This window comes from Oryzias latipes, chromosome 7 (genome assembly GCF_002234675.1).
Source record: "Oryzias latipes chromosome 7, ASM223467v1".
Taxonomy (NCBI): Eukaryota; Metazoa; Chordata; class Actinopteri; order Beloniformes; family Adrianichthyidae; genus Oryzias; species Oryzias latipes.
This window is the reverse complement of record NC_019865.2, coordinates 30,287,976-30,303,728: the sequence shown is the minus strand read 5'-3', so window position 1 is coordinate 30,303,728 and position 15,753 is coordinate 30,287,976. Positions and strand designations below refer to the sequence as shown.

At 44.4% G+C, this 15,753-nt stretch overlaps 2 protein-coding genes across 3 annotated transcripts in view; one reads left to right on the top strand and one right to left on the bottom strand.

The window, feature by feature from the left end:
• Nucleotides 1-14,684, bottom strand: part of LOC101165957 (plexin-B1-like) — a 66,725-nt gene extending 52,041 nt beyond the window's left edge. For both annotated transcript variants that reach the window (XM_023957034.1, XM_023957036.1), the window contains exon 1: nt 13,073-14,684. The gene's annotated coding sequence lies outside the window, so the exon portion shown is untranslated. The remainder of the gene's footprint in view (nt 1-13,072) is intronic.
• Nucleotides 14,685-15,434: 750 nt separating this feature from the next.
• LOC111947684 (uncharacterized protein K02A2.6-like) overlaps nt 15,435-15,753 on the top strand; it is a 25,553-nt gene continuing 25,234 nt past the window's right edge. Inside the window, exon 1 of the mRNA XM_023957032.1 lies at nt 15,435-15,739. Coding sequence (XP_023812800.1) covers nt 15,715-15,739 — 25 coding nt within the window. The 5' untranslated portion in view covers nt 15,435-15,714. The remainder of the gene's footprint in view (nt 15,740-15,753) is intronic.

Genomic DNA, 15,753 nt, shown 5'->3' with positions numbered 1-15,753 from the left:
GCTGCACTGCAACATACCAATTATAGACACACAGAAACACACACACACACAGCAACACACACACACATATTAACAAAATTGGGTGTGGTGTTGAGTCATAAATCCACAATATTTCCACACAGAAATGAACAATAAGTTATAAAAAATCAACGCATACATCCATTTCTATGAATGATTATAAATAGAAAAGGTCAAAAAGCAGTCCTTCCTGAACCCTTCCCCCTACTCATGGTCTGTCCTAGCATAAAAACACGGAAGGTCTTAAAGCCAATAAATCCTTCTTCAGCAATAGCTTTTTGATCCATCTGTCTGTCCATCCACCCGTCCACCCAGCTTCATCCTCCTATCTGCAGCTGAGTTAAGGAGCAGCAGTCCAACCAGAGAAACTCAGACGTCCCTCTCCGGAGAAACTTTCTCAAGTCCTGCCAGGGAACCCCAAGGCACTCTCAGTACATTCTGGGTCTTCTCCAGGGCCTCTTCCTGGTGGGACATGTCCAGAATGCCTCTCTAGGTAGGAGGCATCCAAAAGACAAGCCTGGTCCTCCCAGGTGACTCAGCTCCTTAAACATTTAGCTGCCAGTAGATCCTATTGGGTTTACTTCTATTTTTCAGGCATTAGATACTCTTTTTCTGTTCTCTTTCGACTGAGATCTTTTGAGTTTATTAGGGTTCCTAACACTGCAAGTTTTTCTTGTTCCTCAGCTTTTTAAAGGTCCACCACAGCATCCCACTGACGTCTGGATTTTGGAACCCTTTATTCCTTTTTGGTTGTTTTTCTACTGTAGATCTGCTCCTGTGCTTGGATTGTGGTTCTCTACTTCAGTGGTCTCCGTGAAACAGCGTTTTCACGGACCGGTCTTTAAGATGTGGCGCGTGATTATTGTAGCAACGCTACGATGAAGGAAGAACAGAGACATGACAAAACTAACTCCGAACTTTTATTTTGAAAGGCATGTCATTGTACATCGCACAGGTGTCATCATCCTCTCCCCTTCCCTCACTCATGGTGCAAAAAAGAAGTACTGTCTACTAAATGTAGCTTTCTTTTTTTGGAAGTGGAAGGCTCCTCTTCTGTCTCCTGGCTGGACGTTTTCAGCTTGGCAAAGAAACTTTCCAAAGACGTTTGTTTTTCACTCATTTTGCTAGTTCCTAAGTTTTATTTTAGAGGTATCCTATGACGTAATGGAGAAGAGCCTGCGTCAAGAGAGACATAGACGGATGGAACAGAAAATCGGGCAATTTTTCAAACTAAAACATCTTTCAGATTCCGAAATAAATAAAATGGAAGTAATGGAAGTTACTTATTCTTTCTGTGCTGCCCGGTACCAAATGAGCCTGGGGGTGGGGCCGCTGCTCTACAGTATATGGTATGAGCTTCAGGTGTCACACAGGTAAACTGACATCACCGTACCTTGATTACAGAGCAGGTCATGGATCAGTCCAGGTCCACAGTGCCTCAGGTATCACTTCTAACCTGCCTGGATCCCTCTGCCTTCACCAGCCAAAATATCATCTTCACCCTGAGTGTGCTGCTGCAGCACGCCTGTTAGTGTGGCTCTGGACCCCCCCCCCAAAACAGCATGATGGAAGCAAGAAGGACAGACAGACAGAGAGGAAGGAAGAGGCAGCGCGAGGGAGGAAATGGAACAAACAACAGTAAAAACAGCTCATTGTGTGGCGCAGAGGGAACTTCCTCCATGACAAACACACGTCCACACACACACACACACACACACACGCATACATACGCACACACTGCCTGGTCAAGACAGACCGTCCTTTATAACAGACTCTGTCGCTGTGAATCCAATGGGAGCGGGCACAGAGGAATTTGCTTCACACTGGGCTTTCCGCTTGTTGGACACAAAATGATACCTGTCAGGCGGCAGTATTTGCTGAGACACTTTGAGAGATTGCCCCCCCCTGCACCACCTGTTTTTGTCAGGGTGGGGCTGGAGGCTGTAGAAGTTCCCTCGTTGCTTCTTGTTCCTCAACTTCTAAGAACATTTTCAATAAGAGCCAATTACAGAGCAGCACAAAGACTTTATCGTTCTAGGGTCCTGCTCTCATCTTCATCACCATGGTTACCCCAGCCATCTCCATGGAAACCACTTCACTCACACAGACACGCCTTGATTTCACTGAAAGTACAGTTACCTCCGGTCTGTTACAGTCCTGGGGGCGTGTTTGACCTTGGGGGGCTTTCAAGTGACATGAAAGCCAGCGATTGGGGGGGGGCGCACTATCCGAAAACAGTTTCTGAGGCGAGGATATGCAGGAAAAAACTTTTACACCGTTTTGAACACAACGCCCACACCCAGCATGCACAGCAGACCCAGAGCAAGATTTCTGCCTCACCTGTGAGTCGTGGACCCCCCACCACCCAAACGCAGTATTGTACACGTTCTTTCTTGTGAGCAGTAGCAAAGAAAAAGCTGCTGTTAGAATTATTTTATGTTTTTACTCTACCTCCCACCCCCATTCCCCCCATCCCCAACCCCTCACAGAGCTGCAAGATCCTCTGACAAAGATGTGAACCACAGGTAGATTCCACAAAACCACCTGCAGAACCACATTTAGAAACCCGGAACCACCTGCAGAACCACATTTAGAAACCCGGAATTACCTGCAGAACCCCATGAATCACCACAGAACCCCCTGGAGAACGTGCATAAAGAGGCTGATTCGTCTTTTGAAACCCACATCATTCCTAGCTTCATGGTCCATGTGCAGAAACACACAGAGGCATGGGTCGGGTCGTCCGGAATGATTGGTGCGTCGGACGCCCCACAGTGCAGTAACCATCAGGATAATTCTAAAAGAGTCCGACAGGACTGGATCGCTTTCAAGTTTCCATAAAACCCAAAGAAGCACCCGTCCGTCTGTCTGACGTGCAGTGAGACAGCAGCTTCAATGTGTCTCTGTTTAAGTGTGTGTGTGGGGGGGGGGTCTCTACAGGGAGCAATTGAGAGAAACCAGCTTCTTTATGGATTATTAATATCTCCTCCAGCTACACACAGCATGTATGGGGGTGTGTTTGTGATCTGACACACGGGAGGAGGGGAGACTGCGTGTGGGGGGGGGGTTAGAACGAGGAGAGGGGCGTGTTGAAGTGGGGGGGGGGCTCTGCAGTTGGTGCGATCAAGGACTCTTCATTCACACTCCACTCAGCTGTGAGTCTGTGTGAGGATAATCACTGTGAGGGCCCCACCCTAATCTGGATTCAACAATAGCCCCCGCGCCTCCCACCCCCATCTGCTGTGGGAGTTGTTCATTGTTCCTGGTCATCCTGCTCTGACCCCAAATCTGCACAATCTCAGGTTTCTGCCCAAGACACATTCTGAAGGTCCAGACCTCCAGAAATCATTAAAGTTATTCAAGGACCTGCAATAATGGAGCTCCGGGTCTGAGTCCACCCAGATTGATGTTTCTTTATTAAATCCCATTTCTACATTATGCTCCTCTGGATTTAAAGGTTGGGATTAAGCCTTTACTTAAATACTTTAGTTAAGTTCAGGTCTGTATGTAATATCATTTCACCTTTATTTCTTGCGTTCTTAAGAAAAACAATGGAGGTTATTGAAGTTGGACCCGAGGGGCTTCAGGAGGTCCCTGCTAACAGTATACCCACACTGGATTTGGTCTTTAACATTCTATGAAAGGCTCTTCAGAAATGTATTGAACTGGATATTTTCTCTTTTTTGGACCGTTCTCTGTAAACCCTAGAGATGGTTGTGGGTGAAAATCCCAGTAGATCAGCAGTTTCTGAAATGCTAAGACCAGCTTGTCTGGCACCAACAACCATGCCACATTCAAAGTCACCTCAATCACCTTTCTACCCCATTCGGATGCTCGGTTTGAACTGCAGAAGATCGTGTTTCGGTTAACATGGTCTTTTTTCTTCCTTGTTTCATAAAAAATCTGGCTTGTGAAGTGAAGCTTTGAATTCTACTTGATTCAAGTAAAAGTCAGCAGACACTTCAGGACTCAATCTAGACTTCTTAACACTAAACAGGCTCAAGAGATTTTTCAGGATTATAGAGATTTCAAATCCACCAGGTGGACCACAAACAGCACCTCAACACCCCCCTGGAGAGGGGTCCACCACATGAAGTGACAAACATTGCTCGTGCAGAGTAGCTTCAGAGCCTTATGGACCCGACACACAGGGTCATTATCAGGTCCACACAACCTCACACAGAGGAGGTTCTACTTCTAAAAGGCATCATTTGTCATCCAGGGACAGCAAAACAGTCAGAAGCTGCAAGTGGCGGCTATCCTATTGAATTTGCCTGGTCAAGATCAATGATTCACTGATCAATGATCAAACCATGATTATTGATAGTTATTTTATTATGAATGGTAGTAGACCGTCATATGACGTCACTTAATTCATTAAGCGGTTAGAAAACTAGAATGTAATTTTCTTAAATTCAGGGGTTACTCAGTCCAGTTCTCATACAGCGTGGTATCCCATTGTTCCCTTCCCTTAGGTCAAGATTAAACGAAAAAATATTGAGATGATCCATATGCGCCAAATTCTCTTTGAAGACAAAAAACATCAACTTTGTTACCACGGTGATTTCCCTTCATGACCACCGGTATGTGTCGGGGACCCAGAACAGAAAGAGAGGTGCTTCCTTAACTACAGTTTGGGTATTTTGGAACAATTGAAAACCAGGTTCCCAACTGTATTTAGATTTTAGTCACAGATTTGATTCTTTTTGTTTTTGGACCTAAATCACAAACACTAAAATGTTTGTTTAGGAGAAAACCATGTGCTTGAGAGCGTCAGACTATTGCATATATTCACAGCCAGTGGATGAGAGGTTGTTTACCAGACGACTGAAACAAAAAGGCGGAGCATCATCGGTGTGATGTCTGCATCACACAGCGAGGGCCTTTCTTCACTGCTTCCCATGGCTGTTTCCTGAGGAGGAGGCCAAGTCGTTGACTCATTTTCCAAATCAGCATAAAACGAAAAGTCCTGCTGTAAAAACCCTCCGCTGATAACATTCCTATCTGTGAGCTCTGGGAAGCTGAAACAATATTCAGTGACCTGACAGTGACAATGAAGTTTGAATTTAACAGGAAAAAGACAGCGATGTCTGGGAAACTGAAAGATTAGGAACCAAAATCAGTTAGATTTGTGCGTTTGTCATTAAATGAGGCACAGAATTTTGTCTTCTCCAAGGGGGGAGACAGTTTAAGAAACACTAAAGACGAAAGTGAAGAAGAAATCCGATTCTATCAATCATCAGCAAGAGCAAACCTAACTATCTGCAGGCCAGAAAGAGGTCCAACAGAACCAGACCTACTGCTGTCCTGATGATAAGAAGTGTGGCCCCGCCCTACCCCCATCTGAGCTTCAAAACACTAACTGGGGGTTTTGGTTAGAGTCCAGTTGGGTAAAAACCTGAAGATTAAAGCACATTAAGTATGTGTGCGCGCATGACATGATGCATGTGTGTGTGTGTGTGGGTGTGTGTGTGTGTGTGTGTGTGTGTGTGTGGGTGTGTGTGTGTGTGTGTGTGGATTAGAGGTGATTATGCACAAATTGTAATCGGACTCGGAAACTGGACTCAGATTAAATCCTTCAGATTAGTCAAATGGATGTTTGTGGTTAATAATCTTCATCTCACTGATGGTCAGGAGACTGATGTCATGGCATTATGTGGGTCATGTGACCTGCTGCACATCAATGTTTCTGGGTCACCAGCTCACAACTGTTTTTACCTGGAGATAAATAGGATAATGATATGAAGTCTAAACCACAGAGGAATCGTTCTACTTCCTGTTTGATGCCTGTCATCAACCGGTCGCAGTGCTCAAAGAATATAACATGCAGCACCACTATGAGACTCACCATAAAGAAAAGTTTCACCATTTGCAGTTTAGAAAAGAGAAGATTTACCAACTATTAGCTGGACCGAAGAACAACAGTCTGCATTTACTGCAGCCGTGACAACAGTGATGGAGCAGTGACAGCTTGCTACTTTACTGCAAGTTTCTTGAGTTGATGGACACAACAACAGCTGATGACACAGTCGGCTCTCTAGTTACTGATGGCGCCCCATCAAAGGTCAGGAAGAAGGCAGGTGGTGCCACAAAATTCAGGCAGGAAAAGATTATTGGACAACCCTGAACCAAAATGAGTTTGACACCCCTGCCCTAAAGTAAACATGTCCAGTTCGTAGCACTCTTTTGACATCGTAGCTACGTTTTATCATAACATTAATGTATGGGAGTTCATACAAATGATCCGTTTGAATGATATTTAATTATGAAATTGTACACAATCAGGGCATGGTTTATTGACTGACAGCTGTCACGTTCATTCTGAAGTTTCTCAGTAGAGTCAGTGTTTGGGAGAACTTAAAGATCCAACATACGCAGGAAGTGACCTTTCTGCTGCAGAGAACAGACGTTTGACGCGATTTCTGTGAGTTTGCCGTCTCCTGTGGATGCGTTCAGCAGAAGGTGTTCATGGGACCTGCTGTGACGGCACGCTAACGGTTAGCTTTTATCTTGTTGGGCGCTCAGATTTGCGTGAGTGGCTCTAACAATGTCAGCCGTAGCTTCATCTGTTGTTTGGTTTCTTGTTGGCCAACTGTAACATTCATGTCTCCACCTGGAGTTGCAGAGCTCAGTGATATGACAGATGTTCCATTTGTTTAAGCAGACAGGTAATGAAGAGAAAAGGCTGAAGATCTGAACATAAATGATCCCTTGTCTAGCGTCTCCCAGCCTAAAGCAGCTCCGTGGAGAGTCCACACAGCTTCCTGCACACCAAACACTCTGACTGGGATTCCGCGGAACAAGGAGAAGATTGAAAGATGTTTCTGAGAAAATCTGACATGCTCTTGCTGATCACTGAAGCAGAATCTGTTTTATGCTTGAAACAGGGCTTATGTACAGTTCTGTGTTGGCACAAGAAAAAGGGGGGAAATAATCATGCAGCATAAATGTAATCATAATCACGTAACAAATACACAGTGTAACAGGCTCTCAAGGATTTGTTAGTTAACCTGAGACAGCAGGTTGTGGATAAACAGCATCTGTCCTTCCAGGCGCACTGGAGCTTTGGTGAGCGATGAAACTCCCATAACAAAGACAAAGAAGTTAGGATAATCCGAGCTTCTATCAGACAGTAGCTCTGAATGCCACGATGTCAACGCTGTGAGGCTTTGTATGAGGGTAGCTAGTCCAACAGAGGAGTGTAAATGAGCTCAAGCAGGACTAAAGCAAGAGATGTGCCTACAGATGTACGGTTTGTGGAAGACATGAGGCGTATAACCAATAAGAAACTAATAGTGGATGAAAACGTCTTTGTCTTCATGATGGGAATGTTAGAACTGGAACGTTTAAACAAGACCCAGACAAAGACAAAATGCAGATTGATTCTTGGCAGGTGGTGGGCAAACTAAATGAATGTTAGTTCAGTGACACCAGAGGTGGCAAAGCAGTCGATTCAACAGAGTGAAGGTCAGAGTCAACAAAGGTTTGAACTGTGCAATGGAGTGCAGTATGCAAGGTTTAAATGAATGATTTTAAAGTCCCACTCCCATCATCTTTTGATCAATTGTAAAACCATTTTAGTTGTCTTTTACTGATGATGATGCTTTTTTCAGCCAAATTCAAAAATCCTGTGTTGTTTTCTAGGACAGGATTTCTGCAGAGCAGCAGGAGTTGATCAGACATTCAGCTCTGAGTTGTGGGCGGGACCGATGGCGCAGCGTTAGCCTGCCTTTCATTTCCCATCAACCCTTCCCTTCAAGAGGAGCTTACAGCCCCTCACAAACCCAGGCTAACATCAGCAGTGCAACAAAAATAGCAGCAATATTAGATCTATCCAGCCGTACAGTTTGGATCCAGCTTCCAGCTCAGAGGAAAACAAAAACCTTCATGGATCTATTTGTCTGACAGTATGAATATATATATATATATATATATATATATATATATATATATATATATATATATATTTAGAAACACAATTTTAGGCTTCAATTTCTTTGTGTACTACATCATGAAAAAAATACGACAAGAACATGTAAAAAACACCAAAAACACCATTTTCATCATAGTGGTTCTCTACAGCTTTTAAACTGTTAAAAAGGATTCCGGTTTTTCAGAATCTAGATGAATAGATGAGTGTTTTTTAACCTTTTTTGAGCCACGGCACACTTTAACGTTGACAAAAATCCTGCGGTACTACAGCATTCAAAAATTTCAAAAAAGGAGAAACTCATAGTCTGTATTGATGTACAGTCCCTCCATGATCTCACGTGCATTTTTGTGATAATTGTGGCAGAAAAAGCTGGAAGCTGCAGCTGTTTTTTCTAAAAGATGTAATCAAAGTTAAGTTAGAAGATTTAAAAACTGTTTGATGTGTGTTAGTTGTGGTTTCAAGATGTTAAGAGGAGAGACTCATTGTGCTCTGAGACGCTGTCACTTTAACCCAATGTATCATGGGAGATGTAGTGGCAGACAGACTCTTTTTCTCTGAGCTTCATGGTTTTGTTCACTTGTTCCACGGTCTGACACCAGATTCTGTGGAAAGCTACACCGCTAAAGACGAGCTTTAGCTGGTATTTTTGGTGGAACTGAGAGACTTTATGAGCTAAATTGGAACAAGGAAGTGAAGACTTTAACCACTTCTGATTGGTCAGACTGATGACATGTGATTAAGACTCCAAGAATGATTGGTGGAGACAGTTAAAGGGGCGGGACTTTTCCAAAAACAGAGCTGAAGCTGCAGCTAAATTGCGGTACCGTCATTCTTATCAAAATGTCTTTAATAGAATCAAATAAACACAAAGAAAAAAGTAATTTTAAGATCTTTTATATTCCTAACTACTCAGTGTTTTATCAGGGCCTGTTTGGATGAACACAGAGCTGAAATCCTGGAGATGGGAAATGTTTTTAGATCAGTTGATGAGGGCAATTTCCCACGGCACACTGGTGTGCCGTGGCAACCACACCACACTGGTTGAAAAACACTGAAATAGAAGATGCGGAAAGCAAATGTTTAAAGAACAATAAAGGTACCAAGAGAGAGAAGACTTAGAGAAGAATTTGTAATTCAGTGGGTTGAGATGTGAGTAAACTATGAGGAAATGTAAAGAAAAGAAATAAAAGAAAATGAAAAATGATTCGACAGACATTGACATTTCAGGAGTGACAGGCAGAGAGAAAGCAGAGATTTCTCTGTTCATCGTTAGACATATGAAACAACACTGGTGTAGTGAAAACAGAACTAAATCAAGTATTAAGGAACATCAAGGCGCCGACCCCATGAAGGATCAAATATGTAATTTGTCGCAGCGAAAAATGTGAGTGACTTCTACAGAAATATTGCTGGAGCTTTAAACATTAAATTTGCGAGAAATAGAGTTAGAAGAAGCAGTTATATTACTTACACACAAACTAGCAAAGAACAATCCAAAACCAGGAAAACAAAGGTCAATAGTGCCAAAAACAGTATTTTAAACAATGGCTATAGTGATATAAGAAAGGTAAAATTATTATGCAGAAGCCAACGTGTGGCACTAAGTTTTAAAGATGCTCACTGACTCACTGGTGACGTAAAATGAACGGATGAGGAGGTGGGGTGAGCCGCGGTGGTCATTTAATGTGTTGACCGTGTTATGTGTGTGGAATTGGAAGTTTGTCACTGCTAGAGTACTAAATGTATCCTTTGTTTGGACCATATAGCTCGAAAACCTGCAGATGAAATAAATAAATAAATAAAAATAATGGATTGGATTTATCGGCACTTTTCCAGACGCTCAAAGCGCTTACAGTGTGTCCATCATTCATTCATACTTGGTGATGGTAAGCTACTGTTGTAGCCTCAGCTGCCCTGGGGCAGACTGACAGAGGCGTGGCTGCCAGTTCACGCCTATGGCCCCTCTGACCATCACCGGGACATTCATACACATTCACACACCAGTGGAGCTGCACAAATACTTAGCAGATGGCAGGAGCTCTGAGTTTTATTGGAACGAGCGTCTGACAGAGAAGCCAGAGCTCGGCGGCCCTCAACGCTGTTTAACCACAACAATAATGTTCACACCAAAGAGGCTAAATGCAGGCGTATATGTAGTTTCTTGTGTTTTTTGGTTAGACGGGGACTGAGAGCAGATAAAGTTGCTTCAAAGACAATGTATACCAGTTTATGAAACCCCACTGTGTATACTGTACTACGGGTGTCTGTGTTGTTTGGTTGAACAGCAGACAGTTTTCTAAGCAAACTAGACAGTGTTCAGTGTGAAGAAGTAAGACCGTCCAGGAACATTTAAAACACCTACAACAGCATTACCGGTGGAAGAAACATCATCAGGACGTTTACAACTATGGGCTACCTTTGACGGTCATAACCAGAGTTAGTCCAGTTTATGAGAAGAAAAAAATGAGTGACGTTCTGGATGAATGCCAGGACAGAAAACTATAGAGAATACATACGTAGGTTTACCCCATAGGTTGTCCATTGGTTCCAGTCTTCTGCTACGATTGGCAGACTTTTTGGTCTTGGAGAGCATTGACAGACTGCATTACCCACAGGTGAACCATGCATACATCAAAGATTATCATAGTTGCTTTTAAATCCATGCGGCTACATCCAAAGAAGGTCGAAATGTCAGATCGAGGTAGCTTGTGTTAAACAAGCATTTCAGTTAACGGCAGTAGGAAAATAACTTCCCGCCTATCAGTTTTTACAGCAGAAATTGTGGCATTACAAATTACTGACACACTGGAGTGAGGAATGACACAACGTAGGACTGCGTTTTCTGCTCCGATTCAAGTTCATCAGTGGTCAACATGCAGATTAGTCTTTCAGAAAGCTCTTTTCCTGGAGACCACCATTGCCAAAAAGCCTAAACCTGCTCTGGAGATAAAGCCCAACTGGCTTCTCTCTTTTAGGTCAGGGTTTGGGTGGATTTTTCCCCATTGACTATTTATATAGAACAGGACAGAGCGGCTGTGATGTCACTCATAGAAAATGCCTTACCTCTGGCTCCAGCAAAGGGAACCCAATTCAGTCGTCATCCTTCCACGATACGCCTTACATACATCGCCATGTTGGACCCGGTCGACAGTGATTAGTCCAAGTCGGTCTAACTCAGGGGTGCCTCAAAGGGCCTGATATAACGTGTACATGTAACTAAATGTAATGAAAAATGAATTTAACTACTCCTTAATGTTAAATTACTCATTATTTATTCTAACCTTTTAAAGTGCCATAGAAAACATATGTTTGCTTGTTACTCTAGCATAAATCCTTTTAAATTTTGACCTCTTATTAAAACCCACATAGCTCCTTTAATGAAGGATCAAACTGTCCGAGTGAATAAAGAAAAATAACTTAAAACTGAGCTAGAAAGAACATGTATCACACGTGTTACATTTTACAAAAAAAGCTGCGCACTGCCGTGGATCCAACTGATGGTTTGATGACAACAGTTTGTCTGCGTCCACACATAAGACCTGCAAACATTGAATAATTACAGCAGCTACACATAAGTCATATGTAATCAACTAAAACTGTGTTATTTTAAGAAATTAAAAACTTGTATGTTCTTGCGGGCCACATAAAATGACATGGCGGGCCACATTTGGCCCCTGGGCCTTGAGTTTGACACATGTGGTCTAACTCAACATTTCTATGGCAACTACTGTCACCAATCAGGAGTGAGCTTGTTGGAAGTCCACACCCCTTCCACTGAAAGCAGCTCCAAACTTCCTGTTTGGAACGCCAGGGGGGGAGTGATCACTCAGTCCAGTTCTCGTATATAGTCAATGGTTTAGCTTAAGGTCAGCCAGTAGTTGCTGTTAGCATTCTGACTGTTGCTGGCTGTTCTGCAGTTTGTGGATCTATTTGTAGGGTCATCCCAGGACGCTCGTACACAGCTGGCCCTTTTTGGTGTGAGGTGTGGGGCCTACTCCACAGCACCTCTGGCCCCTGAGAGTTATAGAGGAAACGCTACAGAAGACACCTTGATTTGCAGGTGAAATCAGCAGCAAGTATATATGGCGAGGGCCAACATATGTCTGACAATGTCATTCCTTTTGGTCCCTTCATTTATGTTTCATATGCCCACTCCAATGAAAATGATATTTTGGAGTTTCTAACATGTTCTTGTGGCAATTTTATGATGACGGAGGACATGAACAAGGAAAATGAAGCTGAAAGGTTTCATTTCTGCGTATTCTTTAATCCAAATCGTTGTGAATCCGGAGCAGACAAACAACATTGTTTACCCTGTCTGATGGCTCAAACTGTACGGAGGGACAGCTCCAATATCGCTCGCCATTTCTGTGGCACCAGTAATGTTAGGTTGGCTTTAAGGTAGCAGGAGAGAATGTAAACAGAGAGCTCTCAGCGGCTAGAGGGTGAAGTGTGTGTGTGTGTGTGGGGGGGGGGGGGGGGGGGGGGGGCTCTGCGCCAACAGCCCACAACTCAGAGGTGAATTTCTGATAAACTTTCTGGTTTTAGTCAAATTCTTAAGGGAAAAGTTGGTGCTTCGCTCATGCTGGTGAATGTCATGACTGTAATGGACCAACATTACATTACAACAACTTTAGAACATCCAGAACCAAGACCAGGTCTTGATCCAGAACAGCAGACCTGGGTTTCAGTGTTCAGCGGGCCCCCGGGGGCCCCCTCGGTCTGCCTTTCATCACATGTCACATGACCTGTGCCCCCAGCAAAGGTGGCATCCACGCGCACTCTCCCTAAAAGTCTGCTGTGTTCATGTGAGCGCGTGCCTCTACACGTGTTGGAATGCCAGTAATTCGCGTCGGATCCTCCAGCCCGCTCCGCCGGAGCAGCACCATCCGAACTCACTCTGTGGACCGGACCACCGCAAAACCCGTTAAGTCACGGAGCCGCTGCAGGACGGTCTTGTACGGCGACCTTATGTCTAATGTATGACAACAGTCACTCAGTCCCTCTCACTTCACACCAAACGCAATCAGAACCGCTTCCGTCGAAGAACGAGTTCGGCAGCGGACGAACAGAACCGAAGCGCGAACCGTCTGAAGGTCCGGGGACCCGCGGGGAACTGACCTGAACGCGGTTTCCACTCCAGTCCCACGGTGCGCCGGGTCTCAGGAGGTCCGGGTAAGTTCCTGCGGTGTCCTGCAGCGCGAGGAGATCCGCACAACAGGTCCGGCGCAGACCCCGCCCCGGTGCACGCGCTCCGGAGCGACTCAAGCAGGTTCGGAGGGTTCTGTGGACCGGGACCGGCTCAAACCCGTCCAGACTCAGGAGTAAGGGGCAGCCGACGTGATCTTTCGGAACTCGCACAACTTCGATCTCGACGCCCCCTCCCCCCGAGACACACACACGCGCCCTTTATTTTGAAATGGTCATTCGGGACTTTTATTTTGTAAGGCACCTTCATTTCCTCATGTGATTGATACAGCAGCAGAATATTGATCTTAAAATCAGATTTCCTAAAGCATGGATGAACGAGGACCTTCATCCACACATTTCCTAAAACAGAACTTGAATTTCTACCTTTGATCAATAAAGTCTGATGACATCACTAGTCACATGACCCGCTGGAAGTCACCTGGAAGCAGGCAGAGATGTGTGCAAACAAATTCAGCAAAACCAGCACGAGGATCCCGCTGGTTGTGTTCAGGTGGTTCCAAATGTCTCTGTGGTGCAGCGTCTGTCCTGAGGCTGTGGGTTACACTCTGGAAGTGGAAGGGGGGTCAAACTCTTCCAAATCCAGATGAGACTGAAAATGTTGGACCGGCGTTCTGTAAAACCGTCACTCCTCAGACCCCTGTCCGCTGTTGTCACGCTCCTCCTCCCCCAGCAGGTGGCGCAGCTCTGACAGCCTCTGCTGCATCCTGGGAATCCCAGACAGCTGAGTCTCCAGCCGCTGCTTCTCATCCTGCAGAGACGGACAGACACAATCTGCGCATGTGAGCGCCAACGCAGAGCCACGCCCCCTCATGATGTCAGATCTCAGGTGGTGGATGCTGGGTTCTGCGTCACGTTCAGTTCACCTGTCAGTCTGACGTGAACAAACACCAAAACAGGTGCACACATCTGCACATATGCAGGCTAATGCACGAACACACAAAAACACACACCTGCACATATGCAGGCTAATGCACTAACACACAAAAACACACACCTGCACATATGCAGGCTAATGCACTAACACACAAAAACACACATCTGCACATATGCAGGCTAATGCATGAACACACAAACACACACCTGCATATATGCAGGCTAATGCACGAACACACAAAAACACACCTGCATGTGGTGTTCACATTTGTGTGACATGTTTGGTGTGAAACTACCCCATCTAGTGGCAAAAAGAGATATATACTCAAACAGGTGTAAAACACCGGGAGACGGTTCTAGAGGGATGTAATGAGGCGTGTTCGGAAATAAAGCCGATACTTGGTTGCAGTCCGTTGTCCGGTTCTTTTTCTTTGAAGCATTACGGACATTACATTGGCGACGAGGAGTGAACTCTAAATACTTTTTTTTTTCTCTCAAGAGAGCAAGAACTGCAGCATTAAAAAAAAAAGCAGAAGAAAGACAAAAAAGGTGCATCGACGATGGCAGGAAACATGGCGACTCTCCTTCCTTTTGACACAGAAACGGATCCAGGCACTGTTGGACCTCGTTGGACCAAGTGGGTGCAAAGGTTTGAAAACTATACTACTGCTATGAACATAACAGGAGATGCCAGGCTGAAAGCATTATTGTTGCATGTGGCAGGAGAAAGAGTCCATGATATTTACGACACAGTCGCAGCAGAAGATGATAAATATGCAGACACAAAACAAAAGTTGACAACTTATTTTTCCCCAAAGAAAAATATTCAATATCAAGTGTTCATGTTCCGAAAAGCCACACAAGAACCAGGAGAAAATCTGGACAGTTATCATACAAGACTGAGAATACTGGCAAAAAATTGTGAATTTACGGACTTAACAGCAGAGATTAAAACACAAATTATACAAAGCTGCACATCATCGAGGTTGCGCAGGAAAGCCCTAAGGGAGCCTGAATTAAGCTTAAATGACCTCCTTGATTATGGAAGAGCACTCGAACTGTCTGAAATGCAAGCTACAGGCATGGAAACAAAAACAGAAGCAGTAGTCAACAAGGGTGTCTTCTAAAACATCAGCCACGCATGCTAGTAAAAGGCAAGTGGTCAGCAAAACAACAGTCCAACAAACCGCTGCAGGAATTGTGGAGGTAATTATCCTCACACAGGAGAGTGTCCCGCCAAGAGCAAACAATGCAGAGCCTGTGGCAAATTAAACCATTTTGCAAGACAGTGCCGCTCTAAGCAGACATATACCACCTCAAAAGCACCACGAGGCAGAAATGGTCAAAACTCCAGGAACATTCACTTCACACAAGCGCTGCAACAAGTAAAGACCCCGGATAATTCTTCCAGCAGTGATGATGCATACGTTTTTGCAGTTGATGCTGAGAAACTTTCAGACTTGCCACAAACTCAGATCAAACTGAATGGATTTACTATATCCGTTCTGATAGATTCAGGAGCCTCAGCAAACTGTCTCAGTCAAACATGTTTTGAGCAACTGAAACCACGCCCACAACTTTGCCCCACTGAAACAAAAATCTATCCTTTCCGTTCCACTGTTTCCTTACCTGTCAGTGGTGTATTTAAGTGCTGTGTGGCAAAGCGAAGCAAAAAGATTATGTGCACGTTCTTTGTGATTAAAGGTGAAGGATGTAAT